The following is a 23,898-nucleotide window of genomic DNA, read 5'->3' as shown; positions in this document are numbered from 1 at the left end:
GGGTAAGAATGTAGAAGCCAAAGAACTTATATGTATGACCCATGGACATGAACTATAGTGGGGGAATGTGGGAGGGAGGGGGGTATGCAGGATGGAGTGGAGTGAAGGGGGAGAAGTGGGACAACTGTAATAGCATAATCAATAAAACATATTAAAATAAACAAATTAATTAATCAAAAAAATGCACACACATAGGACTTCTGGTTCTGGCCACAACAGTGTATTTTTTATTAGATAAAAACCTCTCACCATGGCCAAGTAGCTCAGATGGTTAGGGCACTGACCCAATACACCAAGGTTGTGGGTTCAATCCCTGATTAGGGTACATACTAGAATCAACCAATGGATGCATAAAGAAGTGGAACAACAAATCAATGTTTCTCTCTCTCTCTCTTCCTCCCCTTCCTCTCTCTAAAAAAATATCAATTAAAAAAATCAAGTTAAAAAAAACCTTCCTACCAAAAAGAACTATATAGCTATATAAACTATGTAAAAGTGAACATAATATATACAACCGTCTGAAGGCACTGGAGAACCCCTACAGAGAAGATTTGAGGAGTTGTGATTCTTTTTGAATACTTTTTAAAAAAGATTTTATTTATTTATTTTTAGAGAGAGAGGACAGGAAAGAGAAAGAGAGAGACAGAAACATTAATGTGTGGTTGCCTCTCATGAGCCCTCCACTGGGGACCTGTCCTGCAACACAGGCATGTGCCCTAGACTGGGAATCAAACCGGCAATCTTTTGGTCTGTAGGCCTGCACTCAATCCACTGAGCTACACCAGGCACGGCTCTTCTTTTCTTTTTTAATCCTTACCCAAGGGCATTTTTTCATTACTTTTTAGAGAGAGAGGAAGGGAAAGGGAGAGACAGAGTGAGAGAGAAAGAAATAACAATATGAGAGACACATTGATTGGTTGCCTCTCCTAGGCTTCATGAGCAGGGATGGAGCCCACAAACTAGGTATGTGCCCTGACTGGGAATCAGACCCACAATCTTTGGTTGTTTGGGACAGTGCTCCAAACAACTGAGCGACCTGGCCAGGGCAATTCTTTACAGAAAGGGAGCACATGAGAACCCAAGCTGAAAGCCATAGTCTTGCTTAGCTAAGAAACTAGAGATTTGGGCTGTCAAAGGAGCTGAGATTGAGGGATAAATTCTAGAAAGAAGGAAACCAAGAAAAAACAAGCCCTAAAAAGGCTGTGTTGAAATTCATCACAAGACTCTCTGGCTGATACTTAAACTCTGCATGCATAGAGTGAAACGCCACAAAACCCAGCAGGAGAAAGTGGCTAGGTGGCTGAAATCCAAATTTACAGCATAAAACCTAACCTTGGCAGAATTTAGGTGATCTTCCAAAATTATTTGCCTGCCAGAGGGAAAAATAACCCTCTCCTAAGGAATATAAAAACCCAAAGCCTCTAGAATTTTTCATCCACAATGTCAAGATTCCATCAAAAACTGTAACATGCTAAAACAGAACCAAAATGCCAAAACAAGGAGATGGGGGAGAAGACAATAAAAAGAATTCTCTACAGGTGACTCAGATATTTGACAGAATTTTAAAATAATTATGATTAATATATTCAAGAAAAGGTGGAGAATTTTACCAGAGGTATAGAATCTATAGTACTAAACTGGCATTAAAATTTTAACAAGGGGGCTCTCTCTGGAGCACACTCACACCTTTCTTCCCCTACAGCTGTGCATCCCCTAAACGCTGAGGATCCCCAAAAGACTTACAACCAGGGGAGCAATGGGCAACAGCAGCTCATCCTGGACTCACCCCCTGAACCCATCTCCAAGGCTCCTTTCTCTGACTTTTCAGTGAACTAACAGCAGCCTTTCCTTGGCCCACTTCTTTTCTACAGTGTTTCTAGAGAGCCAAAGCAGAGCACCACCTAGGCTCTCTCTTCCTGCGTCTTCTACCCTAAGCCCTTCCTTTGTTTCACTGTCCCCAGCTTTAATAAACATACTCTCAAAATCACCTGGACTGGTGTTGTGAGTATTTCCTGCACAGAGTCAAGAATTCAGACACAGCACTGGCCAGGTTGTTCAACTGATTGGAATGTTGTCCTGTACACTGAAACGCTGCAGGTTCGATTCCTGGTCAGGGTACATACCTAGGTTGTGGATTCTATCCCTGATTGGAGAACATACAGGAGGGAACCGACTGATGTTTCTCTCTCACTTCCGTGTTTCTCCCTCCCATCGTCCCTCCCTAACAAACATATCCTCAAATGATGATTAAAAAAAAAGAATCCACACACTACCAACTGCTCTGAGGCAGACCTGTTCTGGGCCTGGTTCCTTTCCTGTGATAGCTGGGTCAGATAGCTCTGGCCACGTGATCTCACAGGGCAGGGGGGGAAAAAAAAACCCCACAACCTAGGTGTGTGCAATAAATTAGACCACAGCAAAACGGAGAATTAATAGACTGGACTAAAGAATACCAGAAACTGAAGCATGAAGAAAAAAGAATAAAAAGAATATACAGAAAAGACATAATACATATGGGACATGGTGAAAAGATGTAAAATAGAGGTAACTGGAATGCCGGTAGAAAAGGAGAATTGAACAGAAGTAACATCTAACAGCCGTGGCTGGTGTGACTCAGTGGACTGAGAGCAGGACTGCATATCAAAGGGTCATAGGTTGGATTCCCAGTCAGGGCACATGCCTGGGTTGCAGGCCTGATCTCCAGTAGGGGGCGCCCAAGAGGCAACCACACACTGATGTTTCTCTCCCACTCATTCTCCTTCCCTTCCCCTCTCTAAAATAAATAAAATCTTTTAAAAAGAAAACAAGAAGTAATATCTAATAGTGAGAGAATGAATGGGTAAGGAAATACAGTACATATATACTACAGCAGAATATTACTCAGCCATAATAAAGAATGAAATCTTGCCATGTGTGACGTGAATGGACCTAGAGGGTATTAAGCTAAGTGAACTAAGACAGAGAGAGACAAATAATATACGATTTCGCTTATTTGTGGAAACTAAACATCAAAATAGATGAATAAACAAAACAGAAAGAAACTGATACAGAGAAGAAATGGGTGGTCACCAGATGGGAGGGGGCTGGGTGAAAAGGTGAAGAGATTAAGATGTACAAATTGCCAATTAGAAAAATAGTCCTGGGTATGTAAAGTATAGCATAGGGAGGAATATAGTCAATAATATTGTAATATCTGTGTATGGTGTCAGATGGGTACTAGACTTATTAAGGCAATCACTTTGTAAGTTATATAAATGTCTAACCGCTATGTTGTGCACCTGAAACTAATATAATATTGTATGTCAACTGTTACTGGGGAAAAAAAACAGGAAAGGGAAAAGAGATAAAGTCCAAGCCCCTCTCCATGAAACAAGAAAAAGTACTGAACAACTGAGATCTTGCTTCCTAGGAATTGTCATCAGCTTGGCTCAAATAAATTCATAAAAATTCTGTAAATAAAGAAAAAGGAAAGAAAATGATAAGAAATTTTTAAACTGATGAAAAGTATCCAATCACAGATTCAAGGAACTCTACAAACCCTAATCAGATAAAAAGAGAAAACCAAACTAGACACATAATAGTCAAAATGCTAAAAACCAAAACAGAGAAAATATTAGAAGCAGCCAAAGGAAAAAAGACACATCACCAAAATAACAAAACTGATAGCCAACATTACAATAAAAACAATGGAAACCACACTTTATATCTAATAACAATGTATGGTGCCAGGTTCTCAAAATATCACGGGGAACACTATTTTATAAAGTATATGACTGCCCAGGCACTATGCTATACACCTGAAACTAATACAAAATAATAGTGAATGTAAAATATTATTGAAAAATAAAAAATAAACAATAAAAAACAGAATAAAATAAAATGCATCTAAAAGTACTAGGGGAGACCGGCTGGGCAGCTCAGCTAGTTGGAGCATCATCCCAGTATGTCAAGTTTGCAGGTTTGGTCCCCAGTAAGGACACATGCAAGGGGTAACCTTCATGAATAGGTGAAACAACAAATCAATGTTTCTCTCTATCTCTCTAAAATAAATGTAAAAAATAAAATAAAAATTTTTTAAATTAATATAAAATAAAAGTGCTAGGGCAAAAAAGTTCAATCTAAAATTCTATACCCAGTAAAAATGAAGGCAAAACTAAGATTATTTCCCCCCCCCCCACACACACACACAAAGAAAAAAATCTGAGATAAGTCATTGACAGGAGAACTGGTCTATACAAAATACCAAAGGAAACTCTTACAGATGAAAAAAAAATTACCTCAAAAATACAGGAAAAAAATTTACCTCAGATGAGGCAAAGAACTTCAGGATAAATCAAGAGCACAAGAAAGGTTAACTATGTGATTAACAGAAATGAATACTGACTGGTAAAATAGTAATAATAATGTCTTATAGGGTTTTAAAACATATGAGGAAGTAAAATATAACATCAATAGTATAAAAGGCAGCCCTGGCTGGTGTGGCTCAGTGGATTGAGTGCTGGCCTGCAAAGCAAAGGGTCGCTAGTTCGATGCCTAGTCAGGGCACATGCCTAGGTTGCAGGCCAGGTCCCCAGGAGGGGATGCACAAGAGGCAACCACACATTGATGCTTCTCTCCCTCTTCCTCCCTCCCTTCCCCTCTAAAAATAAATAAATAAAATATTTTTTAAAAATAGTACAGAAGGCAGGAGTAAATATATGGAGTAAAACTTCTGAAAAATTCTAGCATTTTTTGGGAAGTAGGAAAAGTACTAATTTGAGGTAAAATGTAAAACTTCAAAGATGCATATTGTTAATTTATAAAATAACATATAAAAGAAAAATAAAAGAAAATGAAAAAGCTAAAAGAAAAGAAAGAAAAGTACTTGATTAATCCAAAAGAAGGAAAGGAGAAATAAAAAAGCAAGGAAGAGATAGGACAATAGAAAACTCAACTATATCAGAAATTACATTAACTATAAATGAAGTATATGATCTAATTAATAGGCAAAAATGTTCAGTCTACGTGTTTTTAAAAAATTTCTATGCTACTTATAAGATATGTTTTAAATATAAAGACATCCCTGTCTGGTGTGGCTCAGTGGATTAAGTACCGGCCTGCAAACCAAAGGGTCCCGGGTTCGATTCCCAGTCAGGGCACATACCTGGGTTGCGGGGCCAGGTCCCCAGTTGGGGGCTCATGAGAGGCAACCACACATTGATGTTTTTCTCCTTCTCTTTCTCCCTCCTTTCCCCTCTCCTTAAAATTAAATAAATTAAACCTTTAAAAATAAAAAAATAAAAAGACACATAAAAGGTTGAAAACAAAATAATATAAACCTTTATATCATGTATACACTAACATCAGATACAAAGATGACTTTAAGGCAAGAAGATAAAGACAGATAAAAAGGAATATTTCACGCTAAATGAAGTCAATTCAACACAAAGGTATAATTCTAAATTTGTATACATCTGATAATACAACTTAAATACATAAAACAAAAGTTGACAGGAAAAGAAAAGGAGTGAAAGCCACAATCACAATTGGAGATTTTAACAAGTATCAATTAATAATATCACAGCAGACACAGAAATCAGTAAGGGCATAAAAGATCTGAACAATATAATTAACAAACTTGAACTTAGAGACATACACAGAACGTTATACTTGACCTAAATGACATATTTAGAACACCCACAAAATACACGTTCTGTTTAAGGGCACACAAAACAGACCATGTGCTAAACAAGTTTCAACAACTGTCAAAGGTCAGGAGTCCTATAGAGTATGTTCTTGGACCACAATGGAACTCAGTAAATACATTAAACTAGAAAGATCCTCAGATGTTTGGAAATTAAGCAACATATCTCTGAAGAGTCCACAGCTCAAAGAAGAAATCATAATATATTAGAAATAATGCATTAGAGGAGTGAAAACAAAAATATGACACATCAAAACTTGCAGAATGCATCTAAAGCAATGCTTAGTGGGAAAGTTACAACTTTAAATGTATATATTAGACAATTTTTTTTTTTAAAGATTGGAAATGTTACAAGAAGCTAGAAAAGAACAAATCAAAACCAAGGTAAATTTTGGAAAGAAAATAATAAATAGAAATCAATGAAATATAAAACATATTAAATAGGAAAAAAAGTCAAGAAAATCAAGAGTTGGTTCTTTGAAAAGATTAATAAAATCAATGTTTCTGGCCAAACATCAACAAAATAAGCATACTGTAAACAACTTTATTTGACAACTTAGAGAAAATGTACAAATTCTGTGACAAACACAACTTACCAAAACAGACAAAAACAAATAGGAAATCTGAATAGTACTATAATTATTAAATAATTTAAAAGATATATAAAAAATAATAATTTAATCCATAATTTAAAAACCTTTTGACAAATTAAACTCCAAGCCTAGATATAGCTTCCTTGGGTAATTTTCACAAAACATTTAAGGAAGAAATAATACCAGTCTTACAATAAACAATAATGTAAAACTCCCAAATCCATTTTATAAGTCCAGTTTTATCAACTCATTTTATAACCCTGATACCAACACTTGAAAAAAACATCACAGCCCTGGCAGGGTATCTCAGTGGTTAGAGGGTGTCTCTATACGCCAAGGTTGTGAGGTGATGCCTGGTCAGGGCACACACAAGAATCAACCAATGAGTGCATCGGGAAGTGGGACAACAAATTGATGTTTCTCTCTGTCTCTCCCTCTCTCTTTCTCTCTCTCTAAAATCAATTTTCAAAGAAAAAAAGACATTATAAGAAAGGAAAATTACGTGCTGCCTGTGAGCCCGACTCAGGCTCAGGCTGCAGCACCACAGCATGTGCTTGCGCAGAACCCGGACTATTTGTTCCTCACCCGCGGCGGCCCCTTTAACCTTGAGTGACAAGGCAGCACAAAAAAAGAAAAAGGAAAATTATAGCAAATATCTCTCATAAACAAAGACCTGACAACCTTAAACAAAATATTAGGAAATGGAATCGAAGAGTATGCAGAAAGTCCCATATCTTATGACCAAATAGGTTTACCCCAAAATGTAAGTTTTAACATTCAAAATCCAATCAATGCATGTTATGAGAAATATGCACCTAAAAACAGTTTCAAATATGTAGAGCTAAAACTAAAAAAAAACATAGGCAATCCACAATTACAGCTGGAGACTTCAATATTCCTTTTTTCATAACTGACAGAATAAACCAAAAAATTTAGTAAAAATAGAGATTTGGACAACTTGACCTAATTGACACTTATAGAACAGTACCTCTCAAAACAATACATATTCTTTTCTAATAGATACAAAAGAGCTACCAATAAAAATTATATTCTGGGCCAAAAGATAAAACTTGAATAAATATAAAAGGATTGAAATTAGACAAAGTATGGTTGAATAGAAGGGAATTAGCAAATTAGGAATCAGTAACAAAAAGGTAGCTGGAAAATCTCCAAATATTTTGAAATGAAACAATGCACTTCTAAATAAGATATCCTAAGGGAAAGCAGAAAATATGGCCAACTCAAGTTAATAAATTGTAACATCAGAATCTGTGGCCTTGGTGAGGTAGCTCAGCTAGAGCATCATCCTGATACGCCAAGGTTGCATATTTGATCCCAGGTCAGGGTACATACAGGAGTCAACCAATGAACACATAAATAAGTGGAACAACAAATCAATATTTCTCTCTCTTTTTCCTCCCCTTCCCCTCTCTCTCTAAAAATCAATTTTATTATTTTTTTTAATTGTAGGGCACAGCTAACACAATGCTTAAAGAGAAATCGATACATTAAATACTATTATTAGAAAATAAAAAGTTTCAAATCAGTGATCTAAGCTTCTACTTTAAGAAACTAGAAAAAGACCAACTTAGAAACTAGAAAAAGAGCAACAGCTATATGCAAACCAAGAGGAGACAGGAGAAAATAGTAAGACAACAGCAAAAATCAATGAAACATAACATAATAGAGAAATTAATGAAACTAAAAGCTTATCTTTTCAAAAGATCAATATTGAAAAACCACTAGCAGAATTAAAAGATACAAATTACCAGCATCAGAAATAAAAGAACAAAAGATGGCGGCCTAGGTAAACATCACTCACCTCCATGCACAACCACATCAAAATTACAACTACAGAAAAACCATTATTCAGAACCATCAGAAATCAAGTTGAATGGAAGTCCTACAACTATGGAACTAAAGAAGCCACATCAAGACTGGCATGAGGGGCAGACATTCATACAGGCTGGTCCCACACTCATGTGTGGCAGATAAAAACTGGGCGGGATATCTTGGAAGTGACAAGTCCCGGCCCAGGCCCCCCATCACAGAATTCCAGTGCCTGGAAGAGAAGACCCCATAACTTCTGGCTATGAAAAGCAGTGGGACAGGAACTACTATAAAGGACACATGGACAGGATCAAGGGGGAGGGTGGAGGTGGAAGGGGGTTCGGCTGGGGTGGGGTGGAGGGATGGGGAGAAAAGGCACACAACTGTAATTGAATAACAATAAAAAATTAAAAAGAAAAGCAGTGGGGATTGAGGTTGTGGAAGACAGAAACTACTGGAGTCCTAGGCAGTTCCTCTTAAAGCGACCACACATGGACTTACACTCACTCCATCGGAGCTCCAGCACTGGGCAGCAGCTTGAAAGCCACCAGAAGCATAAGGGGAGAAACTGAAGTGTCTGGCATCAGGGTGAGAGCTGGGGGGCAGCTTTCTCCCAGACAAAAGTGCTGGCAGAGGCCACTGTTCCTTTTCTGAGCCCTGCTCCCACAGAGCCAGCAGGCAGGCACCATATCTGAGACTCCATCAACCTGGCTCACACTGTTTGTCCCACATTGATTGACTCCCTGAGGCTCTGCCCCACCCAACTTTCCAGCCTACCTGTTTCCAGTGGCTATCCCATAGGAAGAGCTTGATTTGGCTCATGCTTCAGATTTTCTTAAATCCTATCAACAAGCAGCATCTGGCCTCAGCCTGCCCCATACCTCTTCCCAAGTGAACCCAGGACAGGCAATAGCAGCAGCCTGCTTTGGTGAACAGGCTGGCCTCGCTGGTGGACCTCCAAGCCAAGCACAAGTAGCAGCTATCTGCAAATCACTTTGTAGCTTATGCTAGGTGGCCCTGGACAGAACACAGGTGATGGCTAACCTTGGCCTGCACCTTGCAGGAAACCCCAGAGCATGCATACCCAGAGGACAGCAACAGATCGCATTGGAGTACCATCACCCAACCACCTGCACAAGCAATACACTCAAGAGGCAGAATCAACAGGCACCAGAGCCCTGCTGAAGTAAGTCCTGCTCTGTGGAATAGGCCTCTGCACAGCTGATCCTCCACAGTGGTTAGAAGATGGTGGTAAGGGTTCACAGCTATTCTCTCCAGCTGATCAGCCTGGGTAAATCCCTCCCATTGACCTGCCAACAGCAATCAAGGCTAAACTATAAGAGAAGGGTGTACAAAGCCCACATGGTGGCCACATCTTGAGTACTCAGCTTGAGTGATGGGGAAGCTGTGCCACTAGAACCTACAGGACATCTAATACATCAGTCCCCTCTACCAAGCCTGGGAGATGTAACTGTTCTACCTAATATGTAGACACAAACACAGGGAGGCTGCCAAAATGAGCAGACAAAGAAACATAGCCCAAATGAAAGAACAGATCAAAACCCCAGAACAGAGGTAAACAAAATGGAGATAAGCAATCTATCAGATGCAGAGTTCAAAACACTGGTTCTAAGGATGCTAAAGGAACTTAGTGAGGACCTTAGTGAGGACAGCATAAAAAAGACCCAGTCAGAAAGGAAGGATATACTAATTGAAATAAAGAACAATTTACAGGGAAACGACAGTAGAATGGATGAAGCCTAAAATCAAACCAATAATACGGAACATAAAGAAGCAAAAAACAATCAGAACAACAAGAAGAAAAAAAGACCAAAGAAGTAAGAATAGCATAAGCAGCCTAGAGAGGCTAAAGAACCTAGAATAGCCCAATGATCTTGTTTTAAAAGAGCATAGTTAGAAGACTCAGACCACCTGATTGTAAGTCTAGGTTACTGTAAAAGACTATATGGTATTAGTGAAGGTTGGACATATCGATCTATGGACAAGAGTCCAGAAAAGACCCACACAAATATGAACAAGTGAGTTTTTTTATGGAAAAGGAATCTTTTCAACAAACAATTCTGAAGCAACTGGACATCCATAAGCAAAAAAATAATCTCAGCTATACCTCACACATTTTATAAAAATTGACTCAAAATGGATCACATACCTAAAGGTAGTGTGTAAAACTTCTTGAAGAAAAAAGAAAAAGGAAACTTTGTGACACTGGATTAGGCAAAGAGTTCCTTTACATGAAACCGAAGCATAAACCATAAAAGCATAAGCTGAAGTAGCTCCCCATGGCTGATGCTGGAACAATAAGCACCGTAATGACAGTGTTGCCCAATACTCAAATCACAAGGTAAATACCCATGAGTCCATACTCACATAAAAACTGAATAAATAAATCAATGAGGGAGATGGGCCACAGAAAAATTCCAATTAATAAATGTTGAAGTAATGAGAGAAATAGAAAAATCACCATGAAACAACATAGTAGTAATTGTTGCAGGTGATCCACCAATGCATGCTAAAATTAGTGGGCAAAAATTTGAGGAGAAATCAGATAAGTCCATAGTTTCAAAGTATGTCCTGCAAGATACATAGTAATTACAAAAGAAATAAAGGTAAACAATAAATAATGAACACACGTTTCACCAAAAAAGATCTACAAGGGGCCAATAAACACATGAAACTACGCTCTATATCGTTATTCATTAGGGAAATGCAAGTTAAAACCACAAGAAAATACACCTACCAGAATGAATAAAATTTAAAATTCTGACAACTGCTGGCAAGGGTGGGGATCAACCATAAATCTCATACATTGCTGGTGGGAATGCAAAATGGTACAGTCACTTTGGAAAACAGTTTGGCAGTTTCTTATAAAGTTAATCATACATTTACTCTAAGACCCAGCAATGCCACTCCTTATTTACCCAAGAAAAATGAAAATATATGTCTATGAAAGACCTATATGTGACAGCAGTTTTAGTCACAACAGGCTGCACTCAATCCAGTGAGCCACACCGCCAAGGGATGAAAAGGAAAAAATTTCTTAATTTGATTCAATATATTAAAAGCCTGCAACTACTGTCATATAATATGAAGGAATATTGAACACCTTTGCCCAAGTTCGAAATGAGATACGGATATCCACTATCACCAATTCTAACCTACATAGTAATGCAGGTTTAATATTTGCAATAAAAAAAAAAATTCTAGGGATTCACTTTAAAATCATTTAATTTGAGACCTGGCTGGTGTGGCTCAGTGGACTGAGTGCCAACCTGTGAACCAAAAGGGCCAGGACCCTGGTTGGGGTCGTGCAAGAGGCAACCAACCGATCAATGTAGCTCTCACATATTGATGTTTCTCTCCCTCTTTTTCTCTCTCTCTTCCCCTCTCTCTAAAAGTAAATAAATGAAATCTTTTAAAAACATTTTAAAAAATCATTTGTTAAGTTGAATAATAAAGTCTACTTTTGTTCAAAAAAATCTTAAGGAGGCCTAATCCTATGGCCTACTAATTCCACCCAGTGAAAATAAAGTACATATGTTCACCAAAAGATCTATAGTAGAATGCTCACAGCGGCACCACAGTAGCCTACGAGAAACGATCCAAATGCCCATTAGGAGTTGAATGGATAAAGAAAATGCAGAATATGCAAAAAACAGAATACTACATAGCAATGAAAGTGAGCAATTTATTAAGTACATGTAACAACGTGGGCCAATTTCATAAGCACAATTTTGAGTGGAAAAAGGCAGTCACAAAAACTACACAAACATTATTCCATTCACAGAAAGTACAAAATGGATGAACCAATCTACACTGCTAGACATCAGGATAAGGGTTACCCACAGTAGGGTGCTGGTAATAACTGAAAGGTAGTACTTTTGGGTACTGGTAATATTCTGTTTCTTGATCTGGTTGCTGGTTACACAGGTATATTCAAACTGAAAATTCAGTGAACTTGTCTATCTTAGGACATATGCAGTTTTCTGCTTTTTATACTTCAATAAGGAGGGGTTTTTTTAATTTAAAAAAGAAATAAAAGGCCCCGGCTGGTGTGGCTCAGTGGATTGAGCGCCAATCTTCGAACTAAAAGGTCAGAGGTTCAATTCCCAGCAGGGCACAGGCCTGGGTTGCAGGCCCAGTCCCCAGTTGGGGGCGTGTGAGATGCAACCAATTGATGTATCACTCACACATTGATGTTTCTCTCCCTGTCTTTCTCCCTCCCTTTCCTTCTGAAAGTAAATAAATAAAAAAACAAAAAAAGGAAAGAAAAAGAAAGCCTACCCATGGGAATAAATAATCCGTCATCCTCTATCTCTTCCTCAGCTTGGTGATCTGAAGTCCTGAGTGGCTTTCCTTGAGGAGAGGCACAGATATCTAGCTGAGATGATTTCCTAGGCTGGGCTCCTGGTTTTACAGAGTGGCTGCCTGATGGCTGTAAAGACGTCTCTCCTCCAGAATGCATCTGAGGTTTTCCTGGAAGAATCACAAACACTGCTTCACATTTTAGCTAGTCTCAGTCATACTCTGTTACAGAAATCAGCACATTGTTATAAATCCCTTTTTAGTCAGATAACTTCACTAATGATGCATACACTACATAGGTATTCCTCTCTCTCAATGACAGTGTCCTAAGAAAAATACTGCAATAAACTCAGATCCAATCTACTCATCTGTAACGTCACGGTGTTGAAGTAGGTAATTACTAACGCCTTCCAAGCTCTATTATACTGTGACCTACGTACTTTTTTCCTACAGAAAAATCAGATTCCTAACTACAGGGTGGGGTTATAGTCCTGATGACTAAAGGACACTTTATATTGATGACTATTAACATCACGTTTAATTAACTATAAATTATATACATTATAAAATGTCCTGAACTTTCTGACATTGTAAATCAATTTTACAGAGCATCAGAGTAAAATTCACTATAAAATTATCAATACGTGGCTTTACAGTTCCCTAGACAATTTTCCTCTTTCTCCCCTCAACTCTTCATGAGTACTACTGTTCTTTTTGAGGGCAGTGTGGAGCATTAAAAAAGCAAAGAAACATTAATGGGGTATTCAAAGTAAACAATTAATCTGTCATGGAAAAAATAATACACAGAAAATCTACAGAATATACACAAGAAATTATTAAACAGTGATTGCTTTTGAGGAGAGAACTTGAGGAATAAGGACAAAATGAAAGGGTGCCTAATTTTTCACTATGTACTTTCTGTATTTATGAATTTTTTCCAGGTTTGTGTATTACACAGTCAAAAAAGATTTTTTTAAATCCTAACTCAAGGATATGTTTATTGATTTTAGAGAGGGAGGAGGGGGGAAAGAAGGAAAGGAAGAAAGAGAGAGAGAAACATCTATCAGTTGCCTCCCATATGTGCCCCGATCAGAGACTGAACCCGCATCCCAGGTTTGTGCACTGAGTGGAAACCAAACCCACAGTCTTTTGGTGCAAGGGACGATACTCCAACCCCCTGAGCCACGCAGCCAGGGTGAAATAGATTTTGTTCTCAAAAAAAGATCAAGTTATGTGTCAATGAGTTCCATTCAAAACAGACAGTCTATTTCATACTTTTGTGAACTGCTATCTCCTCAATATTAGCAATTTCAACTGGCATTAAGCATAATTTTTAACTGGAAGACCCCCACTGCCAACAAAGAAAAAAAGCCTTTATTTTAAAACAAAGTTTGAAACAATCTTTAATGGTATTTACCTTCAATCTTTTTTTTTTTTTACTTCAAGAGCCCATGATTACTTCACAATGTCAAAAAGTTTAAAGGCTTTGGCTTTAATAGGGACTGTACAACAAGGAGTTGAATCCTAAATCCATCAAATCAAAAGTTCCTGTCAGCCAAATTTCTTATGAGGGAACTTCTATCACTAGCACAGCACAGCCCTGGCTGGTGTGGCTCAGCGGATTGAGAGCTGGCCTGCGAATCAATGGGTCGCCAGTTCAATTCCCAGCCAGGGCACATGCCTGGGTTACAGGCCAGGTCCCCAGTACTGGGCACTTGAGAGGCAACCACACATGGATGTTTATCTCCCTCTCTTTATCCCTCCCTTCCCCTCTCTAAAAATAAGTAAATAAAATCTTACAAAAAAAAAAAATAGCACGGCACAGCCTTGGCCAGGTAGCTCAGTTGGCTGGTGCATTGTCCTGTACACCAAAAGACTGTGGGTTGATCCCTGGTCAGGGCACATACCTAGGTTGTGGGTTCGATCCCTGGTCGGAGTGTATATGGGAGGCAACCAATTGATGTTTCTCTCTCTCTCTCTCTCCACCCCCAAGATCTTGGGTGAGGATTGAAAAAAAAAAAGGCACAAGCATAGAGGCTTCATTTAGTCAATGATCTATAATGATTTTTAGACTTAATGATATCTAACATTTTAAAAACTGAATGAACACAAATGACTTTTTTAACAAACATACCAGAATCATTACATCTAAGCAAAATACAGAAGCTCACTTTGGTAGGTAGAGCTTCCATTTATGTGTTTGCTACCTAAGACATATTTGGAACTACTCTGAAACTGTCCCTACAGTTTATAATCTGTACCACCTCCATATAGAGAAAATGTTTCCTTTCTCCGCAACCTTTTTTTCCCTCTGACCCCATCACATTGCTTCTCAATTTAATTCCCCTGTCAGAGAACCTTAAGACCCCACTCTTCCTTTCCTCTATCACTATGCTAGATGCTGAAAGACCTTAGAAAGAGAAGTTGAGAAGGGTAAAAAGGAAAAGCCTTATTCAGAGCATACACGTAATTGTTTTACTGTTAGCCTAAGAACTATAAGTTGATAAGATGAAAATAATTAGCCGAGAACTCTACAAACCAACTAATTATAAGAAGAAATCAGCTGAAGTTAAACATTTTTAGAAGGCAAAGTTTTAAAAAGCATGAGTAGAAATTAGGAAAATATAAATCAATTTTAAAAGAACAATTACAATTCTATTAAACACCAATACAGAGAAAGGTTTTCATCACTAGCGCCTGCTGTCTAGAAACATGACTTAACGGTATCAGTTGTAACAAAATGCAGTGCTTCAAAGTAACCCACTGGGTTTTTTTCTCTTTTGTCACACATAGTCATGATCAGCAAACTAAAACGTTACCTAAAAGAAAGCAAAACAAAAAGAATATGCACTAAATTTTAATAGTAATTTACTATGAGTAGTAAGATTATGGGCGATTTTTCTTTTCTTTTTTTTTGAAAAGTATCTAGATTTTATTTAATAATTTAAACGTTTTCAAAAATGTTGAGAAACAAAAGCAATACTTGGAGCTGGATGACAAACATGCTTTTAACATAGGGTTTTCATCCTAGAATGTGACTTTTTCTGAAAAATACTCAATTTTAGGCCTCTTGGTGCAGGCAGGGTCCATGGGAATGTGCTAAAAAGAGGCAAACAGTCCCCACAGGAGACTGTTAATTTCTTTAAAAAACTTCACCCATCCACAGTGAAGTCAAAGGGCTCAAAGTCTTTCCGGAGGTGGCAAGCCAGGGTCTCGTCTTCCTTACTGGTCCAACACAGCCTCCAGTAAGACTTGTCAGGAGTACTAAGGACGGCTTCACTTGCCAGGACCTCCCTTTTGAACTGCAAAGGAAAATTCCTTTTAATTCTGAGGAAAAGCTTCTCTCCTGTGTCAAGTTCAACATAAAAATATGCTGCTCCTGGCTGTGCAGTTACAAGTACACAGAGCTGCTCGAAGTCAGAGCGCTCTGGGATTTCCAGCAGTTCTGTTGCTCCTGTGCCTGGGTAATGAAGGCATCTTCAATTTAGTCATCAGTGGTGCAGTGGCTGAGTGGCACTGGAATGACCTGGAGCTGGAGGTGATGGCTCTTATAATTTCTCTCAAACAGAATACCATTTCCCTCGACTCTTAAAGAACCTCCTCAGTGTAGCCCTACATTTCTCCACCTCTTCTACCACCTTTGCTGAAAGGTCCACCACTGACTGGTAGTGTCCACTGGGCAGCATAAGGACATGATCATCAGACAAGCCTCCTTCGGCCAGGGCAAGGTAACAACGTGTGCCAGTGTTAACCACCAAATGCTTTTCCACTTCAGGGCTGGCAAGGCAAAACCAGCAGGGTCCTGGAGGCTGAGGTGGTTTGTGAGGCTGCTTTAGGTGAGGGGAAGACTTGCAATTTCTGTCTGCGCATGAACGTTTCCTTCCCTGCCTTTCATTTAAATCAAAGAAAAATGGACAGGCTGACCTTCCTCAGGGGCAGGAATCTGTTTTCCCATGGATGCTTCCTTCCCAGATTTTCTGTAAGGGTTTTCAGTGATATCAGGAGGCTGTTTTACCAGTTCTGCTGCATCCATTAGTTTCATGGGAACAATACTAAATGCATAAAGATACTTTTTCTTTTCTGGATTTCCAACATTTGCCAAAGCTATGAACCTGGTAGCATGCTGTGCATTTTCTCACAGAACGATGTGGTTTCGATATGGAAGTCTCTCATAATATGCCTTTTCCTAAGCAGCAAGATGATCTTGGTTTTAAGCCTGTGGCAAGACTGGAAACCAAAGCAGAGCCACACTTTTTGGTATTTACTTCTTGGGCCAAGGGGAGGTGAGCAAGCTATCAACACCCTTAAACTGGGGTGTGGAACACAGCATTGTTCTCAGAAAAGACACATCCTTGGGACCAAAACTGTAACCCAGGACTCTGTCCCACAATCTGCAGCCCCGAGCTTCCAGGAAAGACACCTTTCCGACCTGGATATGTAATGTTTTCAGCTAATTCACACCCATTAGCATCTTGGAAATATTTTACTGTTTCCTGATTACTAGCACCCAGCACATATAGAAGCTTTTTTTATTGCAGTTTTATATTCTTCCCATTCAGCATCTGGAGTGGAGCCAAAGAAATTTCAGGCGCAGCAGTTTCTAAGCCATGGGACCCAAAAACAGGGTTGAGACCACCACTGAAAACTAGGACACTGCATCTGTGCTCCTCCGAAAAATCCAATTTTCATTTTCTTCTTTAAACTTTTTCAGTGTTTTCTAAAATGCACATATATGAATTTTTAACCTTCCTTCTTTCTTCCTTCCGTTTTTTTTTTATGTTATATTTCTAGTTAGGAAAAGTGAATTGGGGGAAAAAAGGATTCTATACAGACACTCACAGTGTACTTCTTTTACAGGTACTTCTAATTAAAGTGCAAGGTATAGAATCAACTTTCAATTATCCAGTTTAATGAAGGACAGTGGTATCACAGATAACCCTAAACAATGTCTATTTTATTTATCTACACTTCAATATTTGTAAACTGATAATTAAAAATATCTCTATACATCAACGACACAAAAACAAACAATCCAGTTAAAAAATGGGTGGAGGACCTGAATAGACACCTTTCCGAGGAGGACATACAGATGGCCAACAGATACATGAAAAGATGCTCAACAACACTAGTTATAAGGAAAATGCAAATCAAAACCACAATGAGATACCACCTCACAACTATTAGAATGGCTACTATCAGTAAAACAAGAAGTAAGAAGTGTTGGAGAAGATGTGGAGAAAAGGGAGCCCTAGGGTGCACTTCCAGTGGGAATGTAAGTTGGTGCAGCCACTATTAAAAACAGCACGGAGGTTCCTCAAAAAATTTAGAGCTTCCACATAACCCAGCAACTGCTCTTCTGGGTAGCTACCTGAAAATTTTGAAAACATTTGTAAATATATACGCACCCCTATGTTCACTGCAGCATTATTTACAATAGACTAGATATGGAAGCAACCTAAGAGTCCTTTGACAGACGAATGAATACATGTGTGTAATGGAATACTATTCAACCCTAAACAAGATGAAATATTGCCATTTGTGACAACATGGACAGATCTTGAGTATTATGCCAAAGGAAGTAAGTCAGATGGAAAGGACAGGAACCATGTGATTTCACTCATATGGGATATAAAACACAAACCAACAAACAAGAAAAAACAGACTCATAGAGAGAGACAACTGAATGGCGGTTACCAGAGGAGAAGGGGGGTCGGGGAGGACAATGAGGGTAAAGGGGCTCAAATATATGGTGACAAGAGGAGACTAGACTTTGGGTGGTGGGAGTAGACAGATGGCATATTACAAAGTCGTACACCTGAAATCTGTATCATGTTATTAACCAATGTTACCCCAATAAATATAATTGTTTAAAAAAATCTCTAGATTCCACTCAATAGCTGAGTGATTTTCAACCCCTACTTAATTGTCCATTCCTTCTCTAGCACTTTAATCTTGTATTTTCTTTCCTCCAGTTCCTGTCTTCATGTCACAAATACAACTTAGCTTGAAGAAAAATATTCAATAATCAGCCCATCAACTATATTCCGCATTATGAAGGCACGCTTCACCATCCCTCAATCCAGTACTAAATGGTAGCAATCTCTGAGCAATACTAGTTCTTTCTCTGTCATGTCTCTAAAATAAACTCCTCCTTCTCTGTCCTTACTGTCAACATCCTATTCCAATCTTCTCTATAAGGGCTCAAGGGGATAACAGCAAAGTTGTGAATACCTGGATCTGCCCTTTCAATCTGAAGCCCTGCTACACTCCCACACAAACACAGCACTTCTACATGATTTCAGAGTGTGCTATTCTACTTCCACTCCTACATCTATCAAAACCTAGCAATCCTACAGGTTCCAATTCTAAAAACCTAATTACCTGCACCACACAAACAACTTTGCTCCAAATGAGTTACACACATCTTGTATTTCCAACTAGACTATAAGCTTCCTAAGTTCTAACTATGTCTTCTGCTTCTTTATCAATTAGCTATCACCTACAGGCAAAATTCAAACACTTGAGCATGAAAAACAAAGCCCTTCACAAGCTAAACAGCCCAGCCGGTGTGGCTCAGTTGGTTGGAGCACCGTCCTGTAACCTGAATGGTCACGAGTCTGAGTCCCAGTCAGGTATATGCCTATGTTGTGGGTTCAGTCCCAGTCAGGGAGTGTTCGAGCAGCAACCAATTGATGTTTCTGTCTCACATCCATGTTTCTCTCCATCTCCCCCCTTCCCCTCTCTCTAAAATCAGTAAGCATGTCCTTGGGGAAGAATAAAAATATTAACAAATAAATATAAGAAAACACAATCTACCACTCTGAAGTCACCTCTCACCACTTCTTCCAAGCAACTACATCACCATCCTCTTCTGCCTTTGACCTCCGAGCAGACTACTGTTGGGCTATGAAACCCCATGCCATCGTTCTGTCAAACGGCTAACCCTCCTTCTCGTCCGAAGGGTTATGTCATCTCTGCAAAGCCTTTCCCAATGTCCCAGGCAGTAGTCTCTCCTTCCAAGCCACTGCCCCTCCTCCATAAGCCCCGCTTCGTGAATACCCACAAAATCACATACATAGTTCATCCCTCCAAACATGAAAGGATAAAGGAAAGAAAAGGACACCGAAGATTTAAGGAATGGGAGAGGAGAAGAAAGTCTCCTCCCATTCATAAAGTTCACTGCTGACCCTTAGGAGCAGTTCCAATTCCATACCAAATCAGGATCCCCTCTCAGTGCAGTGGCAGACAAACTCAATGCCAAACTGTTACTGACAAGGAGAATGTAACCTAAATACCTTACACATCTTACCTCCTTCTTCCTTGACTTCTTCACTAGGCTCTCCTGAAAAAGGCTCCTTTGTGATGGGATGATCACCTCTGTCTTCTTGGGTAACTGGCTTGGGCCTGAGTGTCAACTTCTTCCCTCTCCTTGAGCCAGTGGCATGGAGTTTTTCTTTATCAACATGTATGTTAAGGGGTTGGGAAGACTCCAAGGAAGGAAGAGTGATACCCTTAGAGATGGCCACATCAACACCTTCTAGAACTGGCGCATTTGGGTCCTGGGTGAGTACCCTAGAGCTCAAAGATGGATCCTCCATAGCAAACTGATTGCCTGCATCCTGCATAGATTGAACTTCGAGGCCAGCTGCTGTACCATGACTTCGACACCAGGACAGTGACGCCGACCCCAAGTCTTTAACCTGGTCAGATTCTGGTTTAATAGCTGAATCCAGGTCTAAGTCCTCTTCCTCATGGTTGCCCTGATGCTGTGGGAACTCAGTCACTGTAGTTCTTCTCTTCTTACTAGGCAACATTTTAAAAGTCCTACTTTTGTTCCATCCTGAAAGGATAAAAGCAAGTTCTTAGCACCTTCACATTAATTACGATATTTCCTCAAATATCTTTTTAGTTACTAACACTCAACCATGAACGCAGTACTTTATATCAAATGCACAATCACCCATCAAGTGGAAGTGGATAGTCAGTGGTTAGAGTGCCTGAGTTGAAATCCTAACTCTACCAATGATTAGTAAGTTATCTTGACTCAGTGACTTAACCTCTATAAACTTCCATTTCCTCAACTGTGAAAAACAATTATTTTTACCTCATAGAGTTGTTATAGGAATTACATAGTAAGTGGCCCCAGCTGGTGTGGCTCAGTGGATTTTGTACTGGCCTGTGAAGTAAAGGGTCACCGGTTCAATTCCCAGTCAGGGCACATGCCTGGGTGGCGGGCCAAGTCCCCAATGGGCGCCATGTGAGAGGCAACCACACATTGATGTTTCTCTCCCTCTCTTTCTCCCTCCCTTCCCCTCTGTCTAAAAATAAATAAACAAAATCTTTAAAAAAAGAATTACATAGTAAGTGATTAGTAAGCATAAGTTGTTATTATTACCATCAAGAGGGTTAGAACAGAATGATACTGAGAGCAAACTGAGTCAAACTGCCTGGATTTGTTCCCAAGTCTGCTTCTCGCCAGCTTTGTGACCTGGTATGTTACTTAACCTGAATCTGTTTCTTCAGTTATAAAATGAAATAAGAATAGCACCTACAGCATTAGATAGTAATTTATTAGATCAATAAATACTTTCTATTGTTGTTTCCATTAACAGAAACAATCCAAAAGCAAACTACGGTTGTTTAAAGAGGTTAGGTCATATTGAAATTGTGTATGGTAAATAAGAGATTCTTACTGTACTGTTATGTCTGGACTCTTGCTTTCAATCTCAGTTATCACATCGTAAGGGCAACACTAACCTAAACCGGAGGGTATCTTCTTTTATGTGCTCATAGTACCTGTTTGCAAACCTCTTTTTTTCTTTAAAGATTTCATTTATTTTTAGACAGACAGGAAGGGAAGGAGGAAAAAGAGGGAGAGAAACATCAATGTGCCAGAAAAACATGGAGAGCAACATTGATCAGTTGCCTCACCAACGCCCCAACTGGGGACCTGAGCCACAACCCAGGCATGTGCCCTGACTGGGAATCAAGCCTGGGACCTTCCCGCTTGCAGGTAGGTGCTCCACTGAGCCACACCAGCCAGGGCTGCAAACCTCTTTTATAGTAATGATCACTTTTGTGATTGCCTCCTGTCTGTCTCCTTCCCATCTCCCTCCACAAAAACTATGAGCTTTATCAGGAAAAGGACTCTTTCAACTAGTATCCCTAGAACTGGGCAGTATCGGCCCTATTGCAGACAATGAATGTTCCTTGAATAAATGAATCAAAGAAAGAGGGCGTGAACTTCCTACTCTGAGCTTATTTTATGCAACATTTGGACAAAGAGTTAAGCTTTATATGGAAACTTGTCATCAAAAACTTTACTCAATAAAACAGGTACAAAAATAGAGTAAGTTGCCTTGTGTTACAGTGAGTTCTTCATCACAGACGATGTTCGAGGTCTGAATGAAAGCCCATCTACCAGGTCACTCGATGAATGAAAGCCTGGACTAGAGGGCCGCGAAATAAAGTTTTAACTCTTAAGAGTCTGAACTGTAAGGTTAGTTTTAAAGCTCCCTAATTCAGTTTCCACACGTCACTAGAAGTCTCCCCCCAGCCTCCAATCTACCGATGCCCTTAAAAGCTCAATAAACACGTGAAGATTCCGTTGACCCCGGTAAGGGAGGGCGGTGAGCAGGTAAGGGGAGTGGGGGTAGCTTAGGCGAGCCCTGTATTTCACAGATGAATTACTGAGGTCCAGAAAAAGGAGGCGGGGAGAGAAAAGAAAACAAAGGGGTAAAAAGACAGCTACTATTTAAAGTCAATAGCGTCCAGGGTTCGGCTCCAGGAAATGGTAACACAGCAGTTCTAAACAGGCTCACCTTTTGGGCACTGAAGTCAGATCAACAGGGTGAAAGAATGCAAATCCAGGGGTATCCCCTGCGCGAGCCCCTCCGGGGAAAAGATTTCAAAAAGGGGTCCTAACTGTGCTTTTTAGCTAGGCGCCGAGCACTGGCGCAAGACCCGACTCTCAGTTAGACAGCCTCACTTCCACCTTCTGTCACACACCCCGCGCCAGCGCTCAGACCCGACTTCCTCCGCCTGGTCACCTTCCGCACGGACGTCCAGCTCCTACTTGCCTCTTCCCGCCTCACGGCACACGACCCACTGCCCTCACCAGTGCCTCATCCCGCGGAAACTCGGCGTCTGTGCCGCCGGAAGTCAGCCAGCGGCAACAACTTACGTGCGCGCCCCCGAGTCGCGGTGCGTGGCGTCAGGACGTCAAAAAGCGTACTTCAACCACTAGGCGCTGTCCTATTTTAGAGTGGCGTGAAGCCAGAAAGATAGCACGTCAGTTGTGGGCAAAAAAATTTAAAGGGGCCTGGTTGGTGCGGCTGAGTGGATGGAGTGCCAGCCTGCAAACCAAAAGGTGGCGGGTTGGATTGGGTTGGATTCCCAGTCAGGCCACATGCCTGGGTTGTTGGCCAGGTCCCCCGTTGGGGGCGTGCGAGAGGCAACCAATTCATGTTTCTCTCACACATTCATGTTTCTCTCCCTCTTTCTCACCCTTCCTGTCTCTCTAAAACTAAATAAAATATTTTTTAAAAAATGTTAAGTAGACAACTCTCTTTCTCGTCCTTTGGAGCTATACTACTCAAAACAAAACTGTAGATTGAGACTTATTTGTTTAACTTGAAAACTAATCATCCTCGCCACTAGACACCAGGAAGAAGGGACCAAGGGAATGGGGAATTAAGAACATTTCAGAAAGGAGTTCCTGGTTGCAAACAGTGCATTTTCCCGAATAAAGCTAAGGCAGTAATGGATTCACTCCATAGTAATTATTCATATGTGTATAATACTTTGCCATTTTACAAAATGCTTTCACTTCACTTTGCTTTCGTTATCATAGGTGATTTTATCTTCACGATAAAACGTATGGAACAATGTATATTATTATACCTTCCAATTTACACAGGACAAATTTCTGGCTCAGCTGGATAGATGATTTCTGGTTCAGCTGGGTAAGTAATTTCACAAAGACATACAGCTATCAAGGGGAATCAGGTTCCTTAACTATCTTCTAGTGTATTGATCCAGTGCCCAGGAAGGTGCCCGGGGCATAGTCAATGTTCAGTAAGTCTATACCTATGTTTTGAACAAATGAATGACTCCTAGAACTACTTCCACGTTTCTAGAAGGAGAGAATGTCAAAGCTGGAAAAATACATTCAACTCTCATTTTACAAGTGAACTACCAACAAATATTTATGTATTTAAATAATCTGTTTGACCTGATGCTATCTGTAAACAGAACCCAACAGGATGAAAGTATCCACAGCCAAAATGAAGAGTGAAATTGATGTGATCATGGACCTAACCGCAATCTGACTTTAACCTGAATCACCCTAACTCTTCCAAACGCCCAGGAAGTCTCTAGAAGGTTGGAGTTTCATTCGTGTCCTGCTTGTGAACCTGCAGAATACACATATATATTGGTTTGTATGCCCTCTCTCTCCTAAGCAGCCCT

The 23,898-nt window shown here is 39.8% G+C and overlaps 1 protein-coding gene, 1 non-coding gene and 1 pseudogene across 8 annotated transcripts in view; 1 reads left to right on the top strand and 2 right to left on the bottom strand.

The window, feature by feature from the left end:
• GON4L (gon-4 like) overlaps positions 1-22,608 on the bottom strand; it is an 87,366-nt gene extending 64,758 nt beyond the window's left edge. The window contains exons 1-4 of one of the 7 annotated variants that reach the window (XM_053914601.2): positions 22,479-22,608; positions 19,739-20,269; positions 12,409-12,618; positions 5,144-5,260 (exon numbers count right to left, since the gene is read on the bottom strand). In XM_053914601.2, coding sequence (XP_053770576.1) covers positions 5,144-5,260; positions 12,409-12,618; positions 19,739-20,243 — 832 coding nt within the window. In that variant the 5' untranslated portion in view covers positions 20,244-20,269; positions 22,479-22,608. Of the gene's footprint in view, positions 1-5,143; positions 5,261-12,408; positions 12,619-19,738; positions 20,270-22,250 lie in introns of all 7 variants that reach the window. The other 6 variants (XM_053914600.2, XM_053914603.2, XM_053914602.2 and 3 more) reach the window with 6 other exon arrangements.
• On the top strand, positions 6,779-6,894 carry LOC112318490 (small nucleolar RNA SNORA76). The gene has a single exon (XR_002976223.2). It is a non-coding gene; the product is annotated as a small nucleolar RNA SNORA76 (small nucleolar RNA).
• LOC112317027 (CWF19-like protein 1 pseudogene) lies at positions 15,367-16,759 on the bottom strand (annotated as a pseudogene).
• Positions 22,609-23,898: the final 1,290 nt, after the last annotated feature.

This window comes from Desmodus rotundus, chromosome 12, assembly GCF_022682495.2.
Source record: "Desmodus rotundus isolate HL8 chromosome 12, HLdesRot8A.1, whole genome shotgun sequence".
Classification (NCBI taxonomy): Eukaryota; Metazoa; Chordata; class Mammalia; order Chiroptera; family Phyllostomidae; genus Desmodus; species Desmodus rotundus.
The sequence above is the reverse complement of the archived record's forward strand: the minus strand, read 5'-3'. Positions and strand labels throughout refer to the sequence as shown.